Raw genomic sequence first — 26,691 nt, forward strand, 5'->3', positions numbered from 1 at the left:
GCTGTGGATGCACCCTTGAGATGAAGATGCTGCGGGAAGGGGGATGTACCACCCGGGGGATTCTGCCTTCCACTATCATTTCTGGTTGCAGGTGTTCAGATGTTAGATGTTTAGTCCCTCTTTCCCAGCTAAAACTCCTCTTGGCTGCTGATCTCTGTACCCCTGGCCCTGTTTTGCATGCAGAACAGCTCCGTCCCTCCAGTACTACAGCCCAGCTGATGCAGACAGTTAAAAAAGCATCAGTTTATTTCCTATTTTGGGGAGTGATCTTTGGTTAGAGAAAACCAGTACTGTTGCAAAAACTTACCAGAGGTTTGGCTGCTGATTGTCAGAATCTGAAATTCAAATGCCTGAGAGACTGGTGTAGGAACCTGCGGTTCACCTTAGCCATATGAGGACTGTTGGCAGTAATGCCTTACCTTGCCAGTGAAACAGTAAACCTGTGGACAGGATGGCCATAACTCCTTTGGGTCATGTTCTTCATCTGTTCCTTTGGCTGGCAGCTAGGAAACAAGCTGGTAGTTAAAGTTTTGTGGGAAAAAGTGCTTCAGGGAATACTGAGGAAAATATGATCGTGTCTTAAAAACTACAGGGGTCAAAAACCTTATCTGAAAAGGCAGGGACTCAATTTCCAGCTAACAGTATGCATTACCCTGAAGAGAGAAATACAGAGTGCTGGAATGACTTCTAGTGAATCACTTACTCTTCTTTCTCTCCTGTTTGTTGCCTGTCTACAAGATGCCTGTCCTGGTTTCAGCTGGGACAGAGTTGATTTTTTCTTCCTAGTAGCTGGTATAGTGCTGTGTTTTGGATTTAGGATGAGAATAATGTTGATAACACACTGATGTTTTAGTTGTTGCTAAGTAGTGCTTACACCAGTCAAGGACTTTTCAGCTTCCCGTGCTCTGCTCAGTGCACAAGAAGCTGGGAGGGGGCACAGCCAGGACAGCTGACCCCGACTGGCCAAAGGGCTGTTCCATACCGTATGATATCATGCCCAGTATATAAACTGGGGGAGTTGGCTCGGGGGCAGCAATCACTGCTCGGGAATGGGCTGGGCATCAGTCAGCGGGTGGTGAGCAATTGTATAGTGTATCAATCACTTTGTGTATTATTATTATTATTATTACTACTACTACTACTACTGCTACTGCTACTACTACTGTTCTATTTCATTTTACTTCAATTATTAAACTGTTCTTCTCTCAACCCACGAGTTTTCTGACTTTCACCCTTCCAATTCTCTCCCCCATCCCACTGGGGTGGGGGGAGTGAGCGAGCGGCTGTGTGGTGCTTAGTTGCTGGCTGGGGTTAAACCACGACAATGCCCTGTGAAGAAAAAGGAGAGGAAAACATAACTTCCAGCCTGTAGTGACAGGAGAGAGAAAATTCATATTGCATTAATAAAGCTGAAGAATAAAGCCCCAAAATGTCATTTATTTGACTTAAAGTTGAATTTTGACATTTAAATATTAGACTTGCTACATAGAGTAGTAACACAATACTACAGCTCTGACTTCCCCAGTGATGCAGTTTATCTTTTCATGCAGTTATCTGCAAAAGACAGGAAAATCCTTTTTTTGAGCAAAAAGACTGTGATTAGCTAGGTGTCAGAAGCAGTGTTAAGTGCGCATGAATACTGCAGAAAGTTTTGCCTTATATGGTATGTTTTGTAGCAGTTTGCATTTATCTGAGTAGTTTGGAGCGTGAGAAAGTATGGTATGGGGATACTCCAAGATGCTCACTAAGATCAGTTTCGCAATTTGGTAAAGGGGCAGTGATCAGTGGTGGGCACTGCTACCACAGAAGAAGTATAATGCGTGAACCCAGGGACTTCTGATGTGTAAACCTGAAAGGCGAGCTGCTTAAGCCCTTGATAGGAACACAGAAAATCTCCTTAGAGAAGAACATAAACCAAAATAATTTTCTGCCAATCTGTACTACATTTACTTTATGCCATGACATTTTCCTGTCCTTGTATGGGAGAAATACGCTTAAAGAGCAGTCTGCTTTCTTGTCGTTATGGAAAATGCCATTGTCTGTTTAGTTTTCAAAGGTGTAGAAATAGCCAAGATTAGAGGAGCACCAATTTTCAGCCCTCAAAGAGAAGTGACAGAAGACTAAGGCACCTTAGATTCACAGAGGTGCCGGGCACCCCGCACAGATGTTGCTAGACACCTCCTGTGTGTCTCGTGCATTTGGCATACGTGCAGCTAAGGTGGAACACAGATGTGCAAATGCTCCAGAAGGAGCTGGAGGGCTCTCACCTATGCTTCAGCGCATGGGACCATCCTCTCTTAAGAGAAGACCGACTTAATGTTCAGTAGGAACAGACTGTTTTCATTGGAAGTGAAATTTCAAAGTTGATTTCTGATTTTTTCTGATTTCTGTCTTGGTACAAACTGTACTGAAATAGATGGGATATGATTCATGCAAACTGAATCAGTAACAAATGATTAAAAATGCTCATGTATTCTTTGTGCCAGATTTCTACAGCTTTTATAATCTTTATGAAAATTTTCATAAACTTGCTTTATTAAACTATTTTAGGACAAACTGAACAATTGCCATTAACAGTATAAGCTTTACAAGGTATCTTAACTTGCCAATAAGAAAATTCTGGCTAGAAGTGCAAAAACATCTTCAGCTGGAATGAAAAAATAGATGCAAATAAGACACTTAACTATTCTAACAAGTATTGTAACTCTTACATTTATATATTGAAGGAGAGGACAAGCTTGAGAGGATACGTAATCCAAATATGTACTTTAAAGGTAGAATTAATGTTTGTTAGACAAGAAGTAAAACATACAGTATCACAAAAACATCTTCAGGAACATGTAATATTCCCTCTATGGACTATGCTGCTCATTATGGGAACTGAATTGGCTGCAGCCCCTTGAATAGAGCGGAAATTTTGCACGCATTTTTCTATCAGATTTCACACTGAAAAGATATGCTCATAGCTTCGGTAGGTCAGCGAAAGCTGTAAGAAGGTGAGGCTAACCCAAGCATGAAGCTCACAACTGTAGCATAACTTAGTTCAGCTTGAAAGGTGTCTTTAAAAGCTATTAGCCATCACTGACCTATACTCACAAATTGGTTAAAGTTGTATTCAATAGCATGTCCTTTATATTTGAAACTAAATACATTAAATAATATTATAGAGGTACAAAAAGTTCTTATAAAAAGAATAAATAATATTTCAGCTGTCTAAAATGACACCATATTTTGACAATTTGTTTTATGGGTTGTCGTTAGTATGACAGATAGTAAGATACTGGTCATTAAGTCTTGCTCTAGTTCTCTTGAAAGCTGAGCAATGTTTGTATGTTAGTAGTAGCATATGTGTAGCTGATGATGACGACCAAAAAGATGAAGAGCATGATGACTGAATAGAGTGTAATTCTAGGTGTATCTGGCCTGAAATGCAAATGAAATAGGATTAAAATAAAATTACTTTTAAAATTCCTGCCTTAACTAGTGAAGAACATCTCAGATTTCATACTAGCAGTACATTCACTCAGTACGGTAACACATGACAATATTTATTTGGTTAATTATTAGGAATTTCTTTTAATCTGCATCGTCATAACGATTCAGAATCCAATAGGAATATCTAAGTTATTTGCTTTTTCAGTCAATGGCATTTCCTTTGATTAGGGAACAAGAATAAAGCCTTTTCCTAATAAGAGGTGACTGTACGGGAGTCCTTAGAAGTTCATTTGGTTTAAAAAGCTTTCCAACTCCAGGTATCTTTTGTACAGAACACAGAAAATAAAATACCACAGAAGTTGGAATGAGAAGCAGGTAGTATCCACCGGTTTACTAGGCTGAGGCCTGCGGGTTGGGATCTGAGTAATATCTTTGAACACTTTTCACCTAGTCAAAGAAGTTGTAAGCCTGGCTAAAGTAATTCTCTGAGGTTTCTGGGTATGTTGGAGAAGTGCTAATGGGATAACGTTAAAATTTTTTTTATTCCCATCCATGCAAATCCTGTATTTTTAACAGGAGGCTGCAGAAACATGATTTCTGCAAGACTAATATTAATGGCTAGAAAGGAGTTTAAGGAGCTGCAAGGGATGTGTCTAGCTTTGTGGATCTTGTAAGAACCCTTCCATTACAGCAAGCGAGGTTTGACAGGCTGGCAAACTGCCTGTTTGCTTTCAAATAGAGATTCTGGAGAAACTGCATCATTAAAAATGTGTGGATAAATTCTTCTGCCTTTACCTGTGAATCTTCTGCACAGAACAAGAACATGGTATCTTGTCTTTATGCTTTTGTAATATCAAGTTTATTTCACACAAATATTAAATAATAATAGAATAAGACTATAAGAATAATTGAATATATTAAATAATAATAATATTTAGAAACATCTACTAGCTGTTACCTTTCAATTACACTGTATGTACAGACTGCAAAGAATGCTTTTACATCACAAAAACTGAAACACAGAAAAAAGCCCTGTTAGGTCATTTTCACAGCTGAGAGCAAAACCAGAGAGTCTTATGAAACTGTCCAGTGCCCAGAATCACCCATCCTTGCATATTTAATGAAAAATTTAAGTTCTTGATAGGCAGATTACAATTATTAATTTATTAACATTATTAAAAACCTTCTAAAGTTATAAGTAACACTCAAAATGAAGTACCCAGTCAATTTTTAATATATTTGCAGTTACAATTATTTTTTCTGCAGTAAAGTCAACTTTTGTGAGCGTTCAGGCATGCAAATACATGCTTTCATGTGGCCTCTGCCTTGAAAAAGCACTTGTAGAATCTACAAGAGTCATCCCAGCAGTATCAGCAGGGCTTGTGGAGGTTTAAACAGGGGGTGATGTGTCTCTGCAAAGATCAGGATACAGGGGAACATTTACAGCTTTGAGAGAGGTCAGAAAAAGTTTGAAAGCTGTTCTGTTTACTGTAGGCTTAGTATAAGCAGGGAACATCATTGCAGAAACTGCAGCGCGTTAACCAGTCCTCACCGTTTGCCTCTGTGCTGGTGGTTCAAGCAAGCAGATTTGAAAGAAGGGGAGAAGAAAAGCCAGAACTCTCTCCTGTGCCAGGACCTTTTTTCAAGTTGTGAAACCTTATACTTGTTGGTTTCAAGTGTAAGGCTGGCTAGTGGAAGTAAGCCACCGGGAAACGTGAACATACCAGTTTATTTTATTGACTTCTTATTGGAGTTTGTGTTCTCAAAATATATGGGATGTGGGGTAGTACGCTGAATATTATATGGATCAATTTATTTTAAAAAATTCGGAGTGGATAAAGAAGTTGAAATATGAAATTGTTAATTTGAAGTAAAGGGAAGACAAATATTCTTGAATAAAAGCAATACTGTCGTAAGTTCTTGTAAAACATAAGATAGGACATTTTCAGAGATTTTCAGATAATCTATGTTTATTTACAAGTAGTATGGGTTTTTTTTGTAAATGCCTCATTGTTTTCAGGTTACGTACTCAGTATATATGCTGTGGATTAGTCTGAAAAATGGAAAAGTCAAGGATTCTGAGAAATGACATCCTCATTTCTAAGTTAGAGCTAGGCAGAAGTGAAAAGATTGGTAGTACCCAAATCCAAAGGAAATCTTGAGCAAAAATATCAATGGTAGGCATTTCATACATTTTCACCCCACGTCATTACATTTTATCACATTAAAAAAAGACAATAACCTGTAGTTTTGATCTCATATCCTCACTCTGAACACATAAATGGCACTATGACTAGTAGCCCAAACAATGTAATTGTTCGAAGTGGTGTTTAAAATCTGATACTGCTCATGCAGTCCTTCATTTGTACTGTTCTGCTGAAACACAAAAGAGGATCTGTAATTCTGAACAGAAACAACAAAAGAGTTACTTATTTTTGAACTAGCTTTGAAAAGCAATGAAACACAAACACAAATTCGGTGTAGTGGTTTTTTTATATGCAAGTAGTGGCTGAAAATTATTAGTAGATTCTTGCTACAAAAATGTTCAATTGAGCATAAATTAAATGTCCGTATGAACATAAATTATATAATTCAATCCCTTGATTGAGCTATTAAGAAACTGCCAATAATTTACCAAACACATGTATCAGTCCTTACAGTAACTGTATTCCTCCTAAAGACGTCATCTTAGAGAACTTTCTGATCTTACAGTTGTGAGCCTGTATTCAGTTTATCATATTCAGTCTCTATTATACAGATCTCAAGGCTACTACTAGACAGAAGAGACAGAATATAAAATAGAGAACTTGGAAGATACCTCAGAATTTATTTCTGAAAATCTTCAGAAAATATTTTTGTCAATCTGAAAGGGGCATGAAGACGCTTCATAATTATGGCTACAGTTCTGGACAAGAAAGTCCTGGACAGGACAAAGCATCAGTTCTGTGGATATTACAGAACGTATTCTGTTTTTTCCCATCCAGCTTGGCTGCTTGAAGGTAAAACCCCCAGATGTCAGGGTTCGTACATTCTCTTTACATTCTTTCAACCTCATAACACTTGTGGCTTCCTGGCATGGCTTCCAATGGGAATCTGATCAATCAAACAGCAAAAATAAAAATAGGTCACTTCCTGTGCGTTCCTCAAGATGTATTGTCTCTATGTACATGTCTTCAGTCATACCATTGGTATGTGTGTGTAAGCTCTGTTAGTCAAGAGAATTGTCCTGTTAATATAGATACAGAGAAGGTACACTAACATAAAAGATGTGAAGGGTTGCTTCTGCAGAAGAATGAATTTTAGAAAAAAAAGATGCATGCAAGCATTTCCTTGGCTAAATAAAAGTAAAAAAAGTCTTGGGCAAGAATTTTATGTGTGTTCTAGAAGTCACGTTATCTTCATAGAACACTAGAAGAATGGTCAGCCGTGAGGAACTGACTCTCACGTACACTAATGGGCCACGGTAATGGTGATTGAAGAGGTTATCTTAGTGGACAGGTTTAGAAGAGGTTCGTAGTCACATACTCAAAGGATTTTCTTATTAAAAGATGCAGAAATTTAATTAAGGTTCCATTAAGAGAACAGTTTGCTGGCAGGAGAGTTGAGTCTGCTTTGCTTCTTCAGAAGTCTACCATCAAGAGAGTGGGAAAAGCAGATTAATCTTCACATAGAATAATCTTTAACCTAATTGTGCAAGGCTAAAATATGGCATGAAATAAGCTGTCAGAGCTATCAGAGCTCTACCAGAGCTAACAGAGAGGCCAAAACTCTTCAATTTGAATGGATAGTAAAGAATCGTGGCTTGGAGGAGCTGATAATGGAGAGTATGATCTTCGTGACTAGAGATTGGAAAGCCTTTTCAACTTGCCTGTCTCAATAGATCTTCTGGATTCCTTTCTCCTGTTTACAAGAATGTTCCTTACTGGTAAGAGCAAGGTTATATTAACCCCACTAGCATCCACATCCAAACAGTTAGATGAAAAGGATTTAGGCAGAAAAACATACTGCAAGTTGGTATAATAATGACGGAAGCATCCTGGTATTCTGGACTGAAAGTCTCAGAAGATCCTGAAGCCAAAGTTGCTGAGGGAAGGTTAGACTGCTGAAGGCCAGCAAAACCACTTGGTCTTCATCCTACCTTACCTTGATAATCTCCTATGAAAGGCAGGAAATTGGGGGAAATGTGTACATCAGATCTTCTAACCATATGATGGGGAATGAGTCTGATGCTGACCTGAAAGCCAAGCCTCCCCTAGAGCATAATATCAATAATATTATTGATACATAAGGCAAAAAGAGCAATACTGAGCAAAAAGAGCTCTCTTCACAAGCAGCCACATGGACGAGACAAGGGGCAATGGCTACAAGTTGCACTGGGAGAGGTTTCATCTCGGTGTAAGAAAGAACTTCTACAGTGAGAACAATCGTTCACTGGAACCACCTCCCCAGGGACGTGGTAGAGTCCCCGTCGCTGGAGTTTTTCAGGATGCAACTGGACACGGTACTAGATAATCTCATCTAGGCTCCCTTTCCCACGAAAGGCTGGACGAGATGATGTTTCGACGTTCCTTCCAACCTGGGCTGATCTATGATTTGAAACTATTTTACAAAGATATTTAAATTTATCCAGAATTATATTTGTGATTAAGATCAGATTCTAGCAAGAAGAAGGGTGCAAATAGGTCAGGCTTCTTAAATATGAATTGATGCATAAAAGCAGCACTGTTTTTATTAAAGCATATTCTAATGGTAGAAGTACTTTAAACAGGCAGATGTAACTGTAATGATGAAATAGATTTCACCCTAAATTAAACTATAGCTGCGTTTCTAGTATCAAGACCACAAATAGACTACTAAGAATGCTTACTGACTTGTAATGACATTATTGCCCCTTTGAGCAAAAGCCCAAATTTGGGGTTCTGTGAAACAATTTTGTTTAGATGGGAAATAAACGCTATGAAGTTGACCTAAATGCCAGGAAAACTACTGATAAATAGCCTATGCAAATGGAATCCTTTCCAAACTGGCACTGGTAACAAAACTTTCTCCGGCTTTGATGTGGAAAGGATTTCAGACAAATTTCTGTCTCTGTACAACACAGTGAAGACAAGATTTTGCAGAAAATTCAAGCCAGATGCTCCAGCCTTGTGTGCGAGAAGTAACTCATTCTTTGCCTTTATTTTTTAGGAAGGATGAACACAATTTTTGTTGCTTATTCTACTTCCACTGGCTTGAACCCACTCTTCTTCTGACAGCTTCCTGGTGTGCGTTTACATCTGAGGAACTTTTTTCAGTTCTATAATCCCCCTCTGGCTTCCCGCCTAGCAATCTTCCTTGCGTTCTGCTCTTGTGTATTACAAGAGTTTCAATTATTCCTATTGTTGACCACAAAGAATGCTTTACTGAGTATTAAGTGATACCTTTGCCTTTCTTGCAATATAATAACTAACAATGCTGATCATGTATTTTCAGCACAAAATTATCCTTGTAGATAATTTTATGGTTAGACCAATGCAGGATTGTTATATGAGCTTTATTCCACCCTGTCAATGCTTCATCATGCACCCCTCCTCCAAGGATATCAGTAATGCAAGAATATGAAGTAAGATAACAGTAGATTTTATTCACGCTATCTCCAGCTATTTCTAAACACACATTTTCATACCTGTGGTCCCCATATTTTATCCAATGTAGAGTTTTTACTTTGTTTAAGCATCACGGGCCAAGACTGTGCATTATACAGACAACCTGCCTGTTAAAAATATAAATAATAATAAAAAAAACAGGTTAAAAATGTGAATTTTAAATGTGTATCATTTGAAAGCATGGTACATGAAAAGGTGGCATCATGCTTCAGTATATTTGATTTACTTATCTTTAAGAGATAATTGTGTGTGTCAGGGTTGCAAATGAATAAGTAGGCTTATGTCCAAATCTCCAGCATAGCTGTCTATATATACATAGAAGAGTGTCAAAGAGTTCTTTCATAAATTGAGCTGTTAGAGGAGACTACCAAAGTTCCTCTAACACTGTATGTAGATGAGGAGTTGGCTTAAATATCCTGTGTCATCCTACTGGAAAAGGAAGCAATCTACTAATTATAAATAGATTGGGCAGAATTAGTTTTGGTGACCATGTGGATTAGTGCGTATCATTTTTTTTTCTCTTTGGAGAGAAGGCAGCCTGAAATTTCAAACTGATTTTTGAAGTTTCATTTCCCAAACCATATTCTATTGGGCACATTTTTCTTCTGTTCAGTGTATTGTTTCGATAACTCTCACATGCATAACTTTGAATAGTCTATGATGTTAAGTCCAGTATATGAAGTGTTAAAATGTTATGCAGCTGTATACATCCATTCAGACTAAAGAGGTCTCAACATGTGTAAGAACAGTCATACTTTGCAGGTAGACCATTATGCATAAAACATTTAAATTACATTCTCAGTTGATGGCTTACTTCTTTCGTGAATGAGGTGTACCCATAGTCAGTTCTGCCTTTCATCTCCCATAATATAAAATTTGCTTCAACATTTCTAACAAACATACGAATCGCCATCATATCTGTAAAACATGTGGAACGTGACATCTCAATCAAACAGCACAAGCACACAAACAGCCTTTGAATTCAGAACTGTGCATGGATCAGTGAGCACGCAGAGCTGCTGCCGCCGCTGCAGAGGGTAAGACAGGCAGGCAGCATGCTGACAAGACATTTTACTCTAAGGCGTCTTAAGGTGTCTTGCAATTACAACATTGATGTGGTGCAGCAGTACCCACTGAAACCAAAGCATCCTGTACTACGTGCAAAAAGGAACATAAAGATTTGATAATATTACTCTTGCCATTGGACTTGGATGCTTTCTGCAGCTTCACATCCCTACATGACCTTGGTAGAAAAAGTCTTCCTTGTGCCTCACAACTTATCAGCAGTTTGCTTACAAGGAAATAACAGGTTGGAAAAACTCTTCATAATGAAGTTCCATTAGGCAACGATATTTATCTCAATCATAATAGGCTATCTAAAAAAGGAGAACTTTTATTCAGATATTAAATGTCGCACTCTTGTTGCTCTTTTTCATGTGCAGCCCAGCGAGAATGAACCTGTAACTCCCACCTGGTCCTCATATGTTGGGTTCCACAGAAATTTCCTAATGAAATGAAAAATCAACAATCATTAAACCTCTTATTTTTATTTATCTTGATATAAATCATTCAGTCATTTAGACAGAAAGATTTCAACCTGTCACTCTTCTCCATGACTTCAAAACGTAAGCAGCAAGTCTTTCTTTCTACTATACAGTTTAAACTTCCTTATGTTATTAAAAATCAACATAAAAACGACACTAGTTTCTAAAGATTTGTAACCAACTATTGCTATCAGCATCACGCAGAACTAGTAACTAAAAATTTAGATAACAGAAAAATTACAGTCCCCAGTTTCTTTACACTGCTCATTCAACAGTGCAATGGGTGGAGCTCTGAACTACAGCAACTGCCCATTAACCTGTTGCGATCAGGTTCCGATAATGCTTTTGCGGATATTTCAGAGAGTAATCTGAGAAAAGAAAAAAATATTGCAATAGTTTTCTGCATAGATTCAATCAGACTATTCTGGTAGAGAACACTTAGAATACTAATTCACTTTAAGTTTCTAAGTAAGTACTGTGTCTGTACTGTAACAGAAGTAAAAGATGGTAGGAACATTAAGACCACAACAGCCTCATTTTATATTAAGTGATATATATTCAAATATCGCACTTCAGTTTCATATGACAGTATCTCTGAAGCGCCTAGTCTTCTTTGGGCTGTTAGTACAGTGTCTTACCCAGGGATTTTGTAGGTAGTGAAATTATGCGTTTCACAGACTACATCTACAAGTCTAAAAGACAAAGAAAAAAATAATCTGTATAAATTAGCTTCATTTAATACTTCAGCAGTGCACAAACATGTAAATGATTTTTCATTATTCTACGCTTCAAGAATTATCATTATTTGTACAACATTTTTCATCTATTATTTTGGTATTCTGAACTCTGTTAGCAAAAAAACCTTTCCCAATAATTTCAGGATGTTACTGAATTTTGTAAGGATAAGAATTTTTAAAGAAAATATGAAAAAGCTGGCTTTGGGGATGAATTTTAGGCTAGTTTCAAATTAATTCTAGAAGTAAAAGAGATCTGTTGGTTATGCTTTTACTTTCCTGAACTCTTTGTTATGCCAGAAATCTCAGTACGAGAATAAAGTTTGGATTAATACTACTGTACTTCCAGTCATGGGTGTAAACAGTACAGAGAGTTATAGGAAAGTGAGGCTGAACAAACTGCAGAAGACCATCTTCTCCATCCCACTGCCCCAAGACAGGATAAAGGATAGCTACGTTACACTGGCTTTCCCAGGGATGATAATGAGAATTGATAATATTATGGAAAGCTGGATATTTTATTTTATTTTATTAAAAAAAAATGCTGTTTTTTTCTCAGAAGTTATAAGCTATATAAATCTGTACGTAATTCTAAAAGATAAACATTTCAATTATTTTTATGCATTTATGCAGCAAAAGAAACATAAATCTAATAAGTGATATATATGAGGCTAAGGATACCATTATATTAGCATTTATTTCAACTATTTACCCAGAAGTAAATAAATTATTAAAACTTACCTCTCAACAACAATATGCCTTCCTGGAGGGCAGCCAACATACGAGTACAATACCTGAAAAAAAGACAAACTTTAGTTTACCCAGGAAAACTTCCAGAAACGAACCTCACCCATGCGCTTTGAGGAACCTGGTCACCATTAATGGGAATAATGGCTATTGCACCAGTTCTGCATGCTGGTTCAGTACTATGGCTCCCTTCTTGTCCACAGACTGTTTCATATCTTACTCATCTTGGACGCTTTTTCATCAATGCTGTACTGTGAACTTCCTCTCCTCTGCATTTCTACTTAGACAATGTTTATATTATTTCACATGATGTTAGTTAATTGGATAGTTAGTTAGTTAGTTAATGGATATGAATTGGAGTGAAATCCTCCTGGCAGTGGGTCAGGATTTGCTCCTAAGAATCCGAGAAGCATTGTTACTGTATTTTTTTTTTTATTACCTTGTCAAGCTACAGCGCCTACCTGATGCTGTAATTTACATGCATTTTCAAAGATGCTAGGCTGCAGTTCTGCTGACGTAACACCGCTCGTTAATTTTCTACAAAAGAATCCTCTGCCCAAAACAAGAATTTGTGTCAGAATTTATTTCGAAATAAATCAGTAACACCAAAGAAATAAAATGCAGCAATATCAAGGTCATTTCATTTGGAGGTGAGAGGCACCTATTAGTATTACTTATTATTTCTTATTTTATTACCACATCACCTAGAGTGTCAGTGCCCCGTTTTACTCCCACTGTACTAATACAGGTGTCGTTGTGGTATTACAGGTGGATGTTTGAGGGACTATGAGAGTCAGTCTTGTCAGTCAGTGATTTTTAAATGCTTATTGATTCCAGAGAAACAAGTTTGACTTTATTAGACCTGCTGGTTACTTTTTTAATCATCAGCTATCCAAGGACAGACTACATTTTTCAATGTTAGTTTCAGGACTAGTTCTCTTGGAATGCTAGAATAAATTCTGCTTTGGGAGGATGGATTAATGATTGCTGTGAAATAGGTCTTTATAGATAAACACAAGTCCAATTAAAGTGAGATAATGAAGACAGCTTAGAAAATATGAACAGATGAAAGATTTTTTTCAGTTTGCAGACAAACCACATTGCAAAATGCAGAAAAGTCAAGCTTGGGTGGGAGGTTGACCAATGTTGTGGGAGATTTGGGCTTATTATTGAACCCATTAACAGGTGCAGTAGAATCTGGAATTAGGAAGATGGAAATAAGCAGAATTACAGACATCCTATCTGAATTCACTTTTTGCAGAACTCTGGCTTGTGTTGAGATAAGATGAAAGGCGTAAGACAACCTGTTGAGCGCTGAAGCTGAAACCTATCAGTCGGAGACTGTTGACTCAGGCAGCCCTAAAACAGAATACTTAGCTGGTTGCTCCTACTGTAGTTTTCCATAAAGAAACCAATTTCAGAAAATTATCGGTCCTTGCAAACAGTACTGAAGACAGCTGATTGTATTTGCCATCAGTGATCTGAGATTCTGAAATGGCAAGGTTTGTTCACTAGCATTTTTAGAACTCCTTAAAGGAGAATATTAGAGCTGAATTGGAAGCTTTATTCAAAACTTTTAAAGATCAACCATTTCTGACAAAAGAATAATCAGGCTACTTTGTTCTTTGATGCAGAACATAGTGATGATATCATCAGATGCACATAGGGGTCTTTAATGGCTTTATACTTCAGAATATTAACGTAAAGACCTTTGTCCTTGAATCCCAGGCTAAAATCAGCTGCATGAATTCTCTAACTTGCCAGGAAGCAATCCATTTTAACTGATTTGGGTGGAGGAAAAAAAGCTGAAATGGCATATCCACACAGACATTTTGAGGATCCTGCTACTGTTACAGGTACGAGCTGATATGGAAAGAGAAACTGAACGGCATGCTGAGGGGAGGGAGCAGAGAGGAGGAAGTCGGAAATAATCAAACATGCTTAAATGAAGGGCTCAGAGATGGAGGCACATCACAAAAGTGACTAGGGCAGTTACCTGCCTGAAAACCACCAGGTTTGACTGCATGGGGGTGCTTGAGGAAAACACAAGCAGAATTATCTCAGAAACCACAAGTCATTTCTGCTGATAAAGTAGGCTTGATAAATTTGCTAATCTGAGTTAAAAGGAGGCAGAGGAATACGTGTGCTAATTCTGGGCATCCAGTCCCTTACACTCCTTCTCCCCAAGTGCACAGAGCAAACTGAAAATATGTGTTGCTTCTTTGTGCCTCACTCTTACTGTCAACGGCATACATGATTACGATTGTAGCTAAAGAGAAATATGGTATTCTCTGCGAAGACTCGGCATCTTTGGAGATGGGGGTGCAAGACGTAGGGCTCTGCCAATGATAGGTTTAAGATTGTTTCATTTGCTGGCAGTGAGATCCTCATGGGTGATAGTTGGCAGAAGAATCCAGAAGGCTACAGGACATCTCACCAAAGTATAAAGTCTGTGCTAATTGTTGAAGAAGGTTTTAAAATCATCTGTATCCTAAAGCAGTGGTGGGCTTCCTCAACAAAATGAAGGAGGCATTACCAATGTCTGATGATTCCTGGTAAATGAATGAGTATCTGGATGAAAAAGAATGAATCCTGGCATAAGAGCTCAAATGCCAGTGATTTTAAAGTGGGTTGCAGTACTGCTGATTCAAAGATGAAGTCAAAGAAGAATGACCATTTGGGGATGGATCATTTGCCAAAATCATTGGGTGGATACTTCACCTAACCGAAAATGTAAAAATCTTGTCTTGGATGGAAAGCAAAAGAAGCTATTCAAAACAAAACACAATACAGAATCTGAGCTCATTACCAATTGTCAGACCAATGTAAGGGGACACAGGAGACTGGCAAAATAACTTCTAAGAATATAGTGAGTGTAATTATGGGAACAAATAAAGGAAAGCTGTTAGTAAAGCATACAAATCACAGTAGTTAGGACTATTAGGCATCTACTCTTGCTTTCTGAGTATCTCAGGACATTTTAATTACATCCGGATTCTTCTAAATAAAACACAGTAAATTTAGTTAATTAAAGCATTTCAGTTCTTAGGTGATTCCTTTGTGACATATGAAGGTTTGAAGCCTCTGAAATAACAGGGAATTGTAATTAATTTTAAACATAAGAACAAGGTCCAAAAACCCGTGCACCTGTGGAATAGCACTCTCCCAACTACATCAGTGCAGTGGTTTAGTCTATCTGATATCATATTAATCTGTGCTCAGACTCTGATGCTTCAAAGAGGGGTGAAAACAAACGCACCTTCACCTCACAGAGGGTAGTTTGGCCATTGTGTCCTGGGAAAACCATACCTTTCTAATTCCTACAGCATACCTGATGAAACACTGAAGCCTGACATTAAATGACATTCATTTTCTTGTGCAGAGTTGCAAGCATTACGAAAATGTTGAGGGCAATGGCAACTGTCTTTTATCAGACATGAAACAAATTGATTTCTTAGGTGTCACATTGTAAAACTTTTCCTTCATTTACCAGATAATTTTTGTGATCCTAAAGCCTTCTTAGTACTTTTACATTCATTTTGAACAGGGGATATTAGAACTGGACGCAAATATATTCTCCTCAGCTTTATCAACACTACGCACCAAAGCAAATTGATCTTATTCATATTCTCTTTCTTACACATACAAAAATCCCCTTCGGTCCTTTGTCAGAGGACTGTACTAAGGCTACATGTTGAGGTGCTTATTTTAACAGTAGCTGAAGTCATCTCTTTCAAAAAATGAGGTGGCTCAATCATGTGTCACACTCAGTAATCCCTTGTATATCTTTCTAGGAAGATAAGCTCTTAGTTTATATGTATGTAAGGTTTAGGGTCTGGAAAGGCTCTACGATGATATTTGCAAAAAGGCTTACCAAATGAGAGAAGACATATTTTAGCCTGCAGTAGGCTATCAATTTGTTATTAATTACTCATATACAAAAGACAACAGCATCTTGATCATCAAAGGGACATTTGCATTTCTGAAAAAAGCTGGTTAATAGTATGGAAGAAGGTCATAACTGTCCCCTGCGTAACCTGAGTATCAATAACACTTTTAGAGATGGAGAGAAGATTTGAATAAACCTGTACGCAAATCTAAAACAAAAGTGAGGATAAGAGAGTTAGGATTGATCTCCAACCCCAGATCCTCATCAGTGAATATAACCTAGGGATGTAGGTTTGTTCAACAGGTGCATCTTCACCCAGGAATATATAAATGCTAAAAAGCCTGTCAGCTGGAACATAAAGAGTGAAAAGAAACTTTGGAACAAATCTATGTATTAGGTAAAATGTGCATGTTTTTTCTGTCAATAGGACCCTTATAAACCCCTTGTAACAGGATTACCTATTTTATATTTTATAAATATTTTACTTGCTTTCCCTGATGTGACTCATGTCCATTGTCGGCTGCATATGGCCCTTCTTGAAGTATTACAGCTACAAGCAGTGTTTTCCCATTAGCAATATTAACTGTATTATTTAATTTATGTAAATAACTGTCAGGGCAGTTAGCGTAGTACTGCAGAAACTTTTAATTCCTACTTATCAAAACTACATTATCAACTTAACATCTACTGTGTAAGTTTTCTGATACTCACAATGCCTTTGTATAATTGGGTTCTAAAGTATAGTCAGTATGATGGTAAAATGTAAATGTCTAAGAACTTTGATTAATAGTAAGTAGCCCTTTAATTTTTCTTTGTCAGTATACATAAAAAAACATACTAATGGTGATAAGAAGAAGCATCCCCTTCACATCCAGAGCTAATATGGAGTTAGCGTATGTTGAGAAGAAGATTGCTCTAAGAAACACTGTCATTTACAATGGCATTATAGGTGGAACTCCAGGTGGCTGCTTGTGGATGTCTCACGTTTTTCAGTTCTGATTAGTATACCTTAATCTCTGAAAGCACTTTCACTTAATCCTGTAGAGGGGCTATTCAGCTGAATAGTCTTTGTAAGGAGTTTTCTGTGCTTTTCATTCCTCTGGATACAGAAAGAGTGAAAGAGGAGTTTGTCTAAATAATTTGGTCCCATTCAGATTAAGATCTCCTCTCTCCTTCTTCAGATGGCTGTTTGCCTTTTTCCCCTGATCACCACAACTATTCAGAGATGATGAAGAGTGGCCTTGCAATGACATCTGCCCGCTCTCTCAGCAGCCTTAAAGGTATCCTGTCTGATCCTGCGGACTATGCATGTCCAGCTTATCTAAGTGGTCTCTAATTAGATCCATTGATACTGTAGGTAGTAACTCTCTCCCACAAAATTTACTAATGTGAATGGAGACGGGGTAAGACTGAAAACAATTTGTCAATAAAGACTGAGGGAGGAAGGCACCGAATACTTCAGCCTTTTCTTTATCCTAAGTAGATCTCCAGCCTGATCCAGCAATGGGCCCACCTTTTCCTTTTTCTTCCTTATGTTGTTGATGCACCTACAGAAGCCTTTCTTGTTACCCTTCATATCCCTTGCTAGTTTCAATTCCAGCCAAGCTTAGGTTTTCCCAATTCTGTCCCTGCATGTCCTTGGTAGCTTATCCCTGCTTCCATCTCCTGTCCACTTTGGTTTTGCATTTGAGCTCAGTCATTACCTCATGTAGGGTATGTTGCTGGACCTGATTTTGAGTCATGCAGATCCGTTTATAGCTACAGTATATTGAAGTGCACATCTATTTTAAACATCCCACAGTCCCTTGAGAAAAAAGACCAGGGGCTCAGCCTGTCTTCCCATTTGGACAGGGTTGTCTCTTGCCTATGCCAGGGGGACTAACACAAGACTTTTGTGGATCAGCTCTAGTCAGGCCAGGGAAGTCGCAACGGCCATGAGGCAGAAACTCTCTCTCAACAAAGAGCACTGGAAGATTGATGGGTTTGCTTCTCATGCTTTTCCTTGCAGAGTCAGTACGTAAATGGTACTCAGGTATAGTCTTCTGTGAGCCTTCATAAGCCTGACTTCTCTTTAAAAAGAACCACCAAGAAAACAGCTTCAGTACTATCGCTTGACCTCCTCTCATGGCATTGTCAGTATGCCTTTCTATGGTATCTGGAGGTTATTTTTTTTAGCAGAAATATTTATCAACCCCTCTTTGGAAATCTTCTTGCCAGTACCCTTGGCCTGGCTGCCTGCACTGCAATAGTTGGGCTGGCAGTTCTGCCATACTCTGCCTCGCTGCTGCTTATTCTTTCTAAATAGTCTCTCAGCTGCTGCTGTATTTGCAATGATAAGTTTGGCTCTCAAGCCATCACCAGGCTACCTTCTTAGAATCCACCCTCTATGTCACATAAGATGCATCAGTAGGTAAGACTGAGTGTCCAATAAGCCTGATAGCTTCATCTTGTAAGCCTCGTCCCAATGAATATTTATCCTGGCCTTTGGAGCTGGCAAACTTTTGCCTGAGAGGGCTTTTCCATATGATCCTGCACTCTTAGAAGGCTTTTTGATTGGAACAACAGCTCAAAACTGTAGAATAAGATCTCTCAAGTTTCCTAAACAATTTTGTAGGACACGGCTATGCTAGTGTCCAGCACTGCTCCACTGAACTTCATAGAGGTGGACTCAGATTGGACTTTTGTACATTTACCAGGTGACTCAAGTAGTCAAAAAGACATACCATTGTCTGTAGAGTGAATGGCACCTGATCAGTTGAATTCTCCTTTAATAGTCAACTAGAGATGAGCAACTACCTTGGGAAAAAACTTGATGGGGTTTCCTGAGGCTGCAATAATGAATAAAAAGACTTTTCTTAGTAACAGTTGTGTCCTACTTGGGAATTCCAGGTATTTTCAGTATGATGCTGCTATTATAATCTGGAAGTGAGTGCCTTAAAAAGTCATAAAGTTGCAAAATAATCTCTTTTTGATGTACTGAAAACGTTGTTGTCATGCCATTTCAGTCACCTTCTCTTGAGAAAAATCAGAGCTCTCATGCCATTAAACTGGTAGTCAAACACAATTGGACAAAAATAATCAAGTTATCTTCCTGTAACAAGTGCTAAGGCTGAAAGCCAGAGTTTTCTTATTAGAATCATACTGAATAGGGGGTGCAGGTTAGAAGCATACCAATAGGGATACAGGTTAACAATACCTGAAGAATAGCAGTTTGCTAACTCTCTTCTCGGTATGACTGTCCATGTAAAAATAATAATTTTCAGTCTTAACAGACCAATGAAACGAATAAATATTGTTCTATTATTGTCATTTACGAAAAGGTAGCTTCAATGATCTCTTACTTGAAATTTCTTTTACTTTATCACTTAATTACAAAAAAAATCCCTTAATAACTACTTAAAATATAATATACTTAACCAAGAATAATGTGGTGAATAGCGCTCCCATGAGACATTTCTGATAAACTTTTGATCCAGATACTTGAAAATATCCACTATCTGTGTTGTTTTTGTAGGTGTAGTAAACGCTCACATCATCCCACAGCAGCCCAGATGATAATGCTGCATGTATGTGTATCATCCTCATAACAGAACTGTGAGGAACAGGTAAGTAAAAATTTCTTAAGCCCCAAAATTGTCTGTCTTCATTATAAACTGCCAGAAAAAAAAGTCTGGAGGAGCTGCAGCCACTGCAGATCAGCAACCATGTAATTTCAGATGGGACTGAGTCATAGCTAACAGCCTCTATAGATAAAGAAGCAGTGTTTGGAAAATTTAAGAACTTCACTAAGTTTGTTGTGTCTCCCATTTTATTAAATGTTTCATTATATCCAAGATAAACCTCAGTAGGTGTCCATGCTGCCAAAGTACTCAATTGTTTTCCACACTGTTAAAAAAAATGAAACAGTGATTAGGTAAATAGTAACTTCTCTTAAAGTTTATGTCAAGGATATGCATTAAGAAATCAAGATATTTTGGGAGACATTTTCAGCTAATGCAATTAGGAGAGCTTCATTGAAATTAATTTACACATTTAAGCTGTGATCCTAAAAATGATTTCATATGGCTGCATGAGCTCATGCAGTGAGAGCCACAGACAGCATGCAGACCTTATTTCAAAATGTCCTTTAAATAAACTTGTTGCTGGCTGGTCATGTCTAATTCCAAACCCAGCATTACATCAATGAAAAGTAGATCTAAAATAGATTCATCCAGACATTTAATGAAGACCATCCATATCTTAAATGTCAAATGAGAACTACAGATAACTTACCTGCATTGGACAGACAGATGAACACCAATATCTTGAATGTATTCCAGTTACTTTGCTTTCAGGAAGATTGTGTTCTGCTCCAAGTTTAAAAAAATTATTAGCTTCTCATTTATAAAAAGTACCATTTATTAAACATATTATTCCATTATCTGTTAGAGGCACATTGGTTACATTGTCATGAAACTTGAAAGATGAAAACTTCAGTCAGTTGAACTGACTGAAAGAAATTCAGCTACATGATTAATGTTAAGTTCTTAGAAGAGCTGCACCTACAGTGGTACAAAATTATTTCCAAATTCTGTTCTAACTCCAGAAGACAGATGACGAAGTGAAATCAGGGAGAAAAAAAGATCAAAATTTGCCTGCAGTTGGACTTTAACTTCTAAACTTACAACACCAGGCAATATTCCTATCTCACTGCTGTCTGGAAACTGTACATGACTGAAAGATCTGACAGAGAAGAGAGTATCTGGAGTTAAAAATGAATGGTTGTAACATTATAACTCCATGAAATAATACAGCTTTCATAATTACTGAGGACACCTTCTCTGCGCCTTTCCTAGATCCTCTTTTGAGCTACTGGGAATGTGTAGAGGAAGACAGATTAACAAGAACTAATACCAAACCCTGTTGCAGATGATGATCAGGACCACTGATAATTCAGCAAGAGTTGTGTTGATAAGCAATAAGAGAAAATGGGGCTTAAAAGAGATAAGCTATATGTAGGAATAGGCTTATCATAAATCATGCAGACTAGCAAACCTGACAACAGAAATAGTCATGAATCTTGGGAATTTCTTTGGGAAGAAGAATTCTCAGTTTCTTACACAGTCAGCGTGTGTGTATGCATGCATCACACTGACAGTTACACATGCATCCTTAATGCAGATATTCCAAGCACTGAAAGCAGAAAATGCAGGTATGCTTGGTAAGCAACTAACAGAATCAGATAAAAAGTAAAAAATCATATTATGTAAATCTATATCCTTATGCTTATATGCTTCACTTGCCCATGCTCAGTGTATTCCATAGAATTATTAATTAATTCTACTCATCCATTCATTGATGGGTTCCTTACAGAGATCAACAATCTGTGTGGTCCTGACAGTTATAGGGACATAGCATACTGTCACTTTATTAGGATATACATTGGTATGAACACAGCTCTAGTAGCTCCAGTATATCAAGTCTGGAGTAAGTTTGAAACTTAAGAGGTTTCCTTGACAAACGTTCCCAGGAAACAGAGAGTGTGGATAATGTAAGTTAATCAAGACAGAGAAATTATTTTTGATACTTTTCAATTAATAGTAGCTGCACAGCTTTCCAATATTACTTCCTTAACTTCAGTTGGCATAATACAACTCGTTCATTAAATACATAGGATAATAATGGATCTGATGGGGTGCAAAAGGCCAGCATCTCTGAAGAAGATGACTTGTTCAAATATCAAGGCCCAAACAGTTCTGTTTCACTACGTCAGGATAGAGCAGGGCTGACAGAAACTTAAAAATCGAAACATTCAGCTCAGTATAAAGCACACCTGGGAGGAGTATAAGGCTTCTAGTTTTGGCTTCTGGAGAAGAGTAATGCAGGACAGAACCTACTGCTATTCTTACAAACTGTTTTGAGTTCCTTGAGAAGCTGCTGCTGAGTTTCAGAGGAGACTTAAGAAGCCTAAGAGCCTCTCACTGGCCATTTACCAAATACTGAGCCAAACTGTGAGTCTGTCCAAGGTTCCGAAAGCAAAAGAAGCTGGTAGCTCAGCTAAGGTTGGTCTTGTTTCTTTTTCTCTCATTTCACTGGAAAATATGTCTCCTGAGAAACTGAGTTTGAAATTTCAGTTTTCATACCTCATCTAGTGATTATCATCCTGGCCAGTCTGACTAGAATTTGAATTAGTCTGTGGGCTCAGGGCTCTCAAGAGGGATGCTAAGGAGACTCTTGCATATGATTATTGGATACCAGTTGTTTCACCCCAAACTTACTTCAGTGTTTTTCTGTCAACAGATGTATTAACTTCCAGACTTATCTCAGTAAATCAACTGTTTGGAAAGGCAAAAATGATGCAAATTCTGTTCATGTAGATGTGAACACAAGTGCCACTGGCTTCAGTAAAAGGTGTTCCTGCAAAATAACCAAGCATATGTGAGATGATTCAGATGAATCAATAGACTCTCTTCCTTATTTGGAAGAAAAAAGACTGTTAATTTATAAAGCAATTTTATTTTCTCTTACTTGATTATTCTCTACTTCAGTTGTCTAAAAAAGGAGCAGTTAATATGACAGAAAAAAAGTAATATCAGAACTGACACGATTAAGAAACAGTTTACTGAAATTACCAGAATGCCTATGTTCTCATTTCGGGGGGTGGGGTGAATTATTTAAGCTCTGCTGTTAAAAATTGCAATAGGAAAAGCCTATCTCTGGTTATAGCAACTTTTGATATGGAGTGTTGCTATGTTGCCATCTAGTGATAAAATAGAAAGGTACAGTAGAGAACGACAGAGGGAGAGCAAACCAAACCTACATAAACAGTACTACCTACCCCATTAAAAGTCATACTCGTTTCTTGCAGTATAATACATAGCACTAATTACATGCTGAGAGTAAACTCTAAAAAAAGAAGGTAAAGTCACAAAATAGTAGTGAACTTCTTATAATTGGCATTAAGAGAGCGTGTAAAATGGGTAAGGGTCAGATGGCAAATATGCTGGAGGAAACGTCTGCAGTTGAGAACCCCTTGTAAAATGTAAACCCAGAGTCATTCTCACTACCCCATGACAAAATGTAGCTCTGATGTATTTGGATTAGCTTCACTGAAGGCCTACAGAGGATAAAACTTTACAGACCACAAAACTTGTGACAAATACCTTTGCCACAAATAGCTCCTGGTATGTTTACATCACTGTTATTTACTGGATGATCTATTTTCTCACAAGCTCACAGTCAAATGAAAACTGTGAATGTTTTTCACTGCTGACCTGTTGTGTTTTCACGGCACACTGCAAAATACGGTGAATACTACATACTCTTGGAAAGGAAAAGAAGTAATTGCCCTCAAATGCAGTACGCAGTGATAAAAGTAGAGCAACTGACAGTATGAGAGTCCTTATATTAGTTCTAATATTTATTGGTCCAAAATACTAGAAATAACAGTGCAGAAGAGTTTCATCAGAGGCTCCAGCACAGAAAAAATAGGAATTGAAGGGGATGGCACTGCCTCAGGAAGCTCTTCAAATGTCAGGTTTGTCTGAATTCATGGATTGCCTTTTTGTGACTGTCCAGACTTACCAAAATCTTACCACAGTCCCTTTATTTATTTCTAAGAAAACTGACAGTAGTTGCTTGTGAAAAGAAAGCAGCTCATTCGTCCTTTGGAATCCTATATGATGTTCCTAACTAAAAATCTCCTATGAATGTCATGTGATGGTGGATGCTGTAGTACGAGGAGGTGCTGGGATCCCTTTTGCTTTTCCCTCACCTTCCAACCACTTCCTTGCTATTTTATTTCCTATCCAGAACATGCAAACTCCCAGTCAGAGCATGACTAATATAAGGAAGCATTAAAAGAAGGATTAATACTTTGGTATTATTTTATCATGTATGTTTAGAACCATATTACTATGGCCATTGCCCTACTATTGCTCATCAAGGGTATAGTTAACTGTTGATTCACAGAAAATGCTGAATTCTTCAGCAACAGGGGGAAGAAAATGTCGAAGATGTGGTACTTTGCACAAATACCTGAACTTTATCCTAAACAAGCTAGCAGAGACACTGGAAGCAGTTTAATTGAACCTGAATGATACTCTCTGCCTGAGCTAACCTTACATCTTTTTTGAAATTGTGCCTGAAATATCAGCACATAAAGGAAAAATCTGCAACCTCCACTTAGAGGTCTAGAGAAGGGTGAAGAAGAGTATCTGTCCAAGATTTTTTTTCTAAATGAGGATGAGGTGTTTGATACAATACCTCACATGCGTTCTGAACTTCCAGGAATGGCATGCCTGAATGGGGGGATATGTTTAACTTTGAGCTGATACCTACAACTTGACAATTAAGACTCATGGACCATTCATTACAGTAAAAATGTTAAGTGGTTTTTGAGTCCAGTCTTGCTTTCTATTCCATGAGCTTCTATACATATGAAGTAGAACAATTACATGCAGGGAGTATTTTAGGACTGAGAGAAAGGCCTACGTAAGTTTAAGTACTATGGTGAATGAAACAAAGGGCAGCTAAACCTGCCTAGTAGATGACAAGCTGTCTTCAAAGAAAAGGAAAAACGGCAAAATTATTACTGAAGCACAAAGTTATCTCAAAGTAGAAAAAAGAGGCCCAGATATGGGCCTCTCATCAACAGCTCTCATCATGGCTCCACTCATGAACAGCTGTTTGTAGAGTTGCAAGTGCAACAATTTTAAATAGCGTTCCATTTAAAAAATATAAATAAAATACCATACCCTAATTTTGGATGCTCCTGAGAACAGTACTTTTCAAATAGGTATGAACACCAGGTTCCTCTCCCAAATTCCAAAAAAGCCTTCTGAGTATCTGAGAACTCTGTTTAAGTAAAATAAAGGTAAATATTAATTATATTTTTATCCAACTAGTATAAGGCTGTTTATGACATTTCTTTTTGGAAATTATGAAGTTGGAATAAGCTTTGATGTTATAAAATACATTTTCAAACAATGACATATCATTAAAATCATATTTACTCAATCTATTCATTTCAGAATACACAATACTCAGAGCCAAGTTCAGTTTTCTCTGCATTCTCTCCATAGCAGCAGACAAAACAAGAACGCTTTCTAGTTATCTAATAACAAAAATGCCTTCACAATGCAATTAATATTGCTACCTTTTTCTTCTGTTTCGTTTTAATCTTGAAGATAGTAATGTCAATTATTAAACAAATGTTAAAAATTTAAAAGATGGCAACTTAATAATAAAAAAACCTAAAATAAATTGTGGTGCCATGCCATGCATTCATACCTCGTGTCAGGTCATTGGTACTGTACTAATGACTAATTGCTTTCTGCCATTCGTTTAGATCTGAAACCCATTCCTAACAAAATTTATTGTACATATTAATTTCTACAACTAATCCATGTGGGATAATCTCTTGAATGAATCTCCGTTCAGCTTGTACAATAGATTGTCACATTTTAGGTCTAAATTAAACCAGTAAATTGACATTCCTGTTTATCACATATCATGACTTCCACAATGCTTTTGCTTAAACTTTTTTCCTAACAGTTTGCTATGCAGGTGCATGTCGAAATCTGAAAAGAGACGTCTGTTAACTGTCACATGTTACTGCCAGTTACAATTTCTGAATATAATTTTCACAAAGACTAACATTTGACGGAATCACTAAAACTTGCTTATTATTCTATCTCTATGAAACAGACAATAGGTTTCACCTCACTCATTATACCTGTTACTGCTGCAGTATTAACAGGAGAGAAAATCTTGCAAATTTATTTTTCCTAACACAGTAAAAGGAAATAAGTAAAGATGTATGCAGGCAGTATATATCAATAAGACATTTCCACTTTCAACTGGTAAATTTTCACAAGACATGCATTTTAACCTTTTTCTTAAGTGGCGTCATTTCAACGTACTTGTGATGGAATAATTGCAGTGGTTCAGTCCGGAAGCATCTGCACTTTCAGGATCATATATCCACAAAATTAACTTCTAACAAGTAAAAAAGAGACACAGGTTGATAGTTTTTAACAAACACTAATACTCTATCACTGCGATAGCATTTCTTCTTGTGACAACACGTAAGATAACGTAGTAATACTAACAGGCAATGCGTATGCTGCAAGCTAGTCTTGTACTCTTTGTTTCTTTTTGATGTGAACAGGCAACAACAACTGAGGGAAGCAGCACCTCCCTTTCTCAGAAATAAAGAGGGAAGGTAATAATTTATGCAGAAGAATTTTTTGTCCTCTGATGGCATCATACTTACCTCAGAAGCCCTTCCTCGGTCTCTCTCCATTCTTGTGGGCTGTGCAGCTATAGACAGCCTGTTCTGCTGCAGCAAAGGAAGAGGGGTTACTCGATGTTAAAACAAAACTGAACTTATTTCTTGCGAAGGAAATGTTACAAAGCTGTTATTTAAGTGTGCATCATGTATGCTTCCACGACTGGCATACCGCTGACATACTGCTCTTTCAGTCAGGAAGAAGGCAAATACCTGGTATTTCCATCTCCTGGTACACGCAAGGGGAATGATCAGCCAGTGAGGCAGCCTCACCACTGTTACCACAAAGTGCAGCAGTGTAAGGATGTGCACAGAGGCAGTTACCATAAAACAGCTGACATGCTGCAAGTTTACATCCTACAGTTTGCATCCTGCAGCTTGCTATTCATCTACTCAAATCAAAATGCCAAGTCTTGCAATCCATCCT

At 37.6% G+C, this 26,691-nt stretch overlaps 1 protein-coding gene across 1 annotated transcript; it reads right to left on the minus strand.

Moving 5' to 3' along the window:
- Window positions 1-5,631: 5,631 nt before the first annotated feature.
- Window positions 5,632-26,279, minus strand: CATSPERE (catsper channel auxiliary subunit epsilon; the record flags this gene model as incomplete). The annotated part of the gene is given in 11 exon segments (XM_082307347.1): window positions 5,632-5,691; window positions 5,695-5,838; window positions 9,895-9,998; window positions 10,942-10,992; window positions 12,100-12,152; window positions 19,407-19,456; window positions 19,459-19,518; window positions 19,520-19,879; window positions 20,267-20,367; window positions 25,897-25,972; window positions 26,250-26,279. Coding segments are annotated over 11 exon segments (1,089 nt in total).
- Window positions 26,280-26,691: the final 412 nt, after the last annotated feature.

Source organism: Platalea leucorodia, assembly GCF_965183815.1.
Source record: "Platalea leucorodia genome assembly, chromosome: 3".
Taxonomy (NCBI): domain Eukaryota; kingdom Metazoa; phylum Chordata; class Aves; order Pelecaniformes; family Threskiornithidae; genus Platalea; species Platalea leucorodia.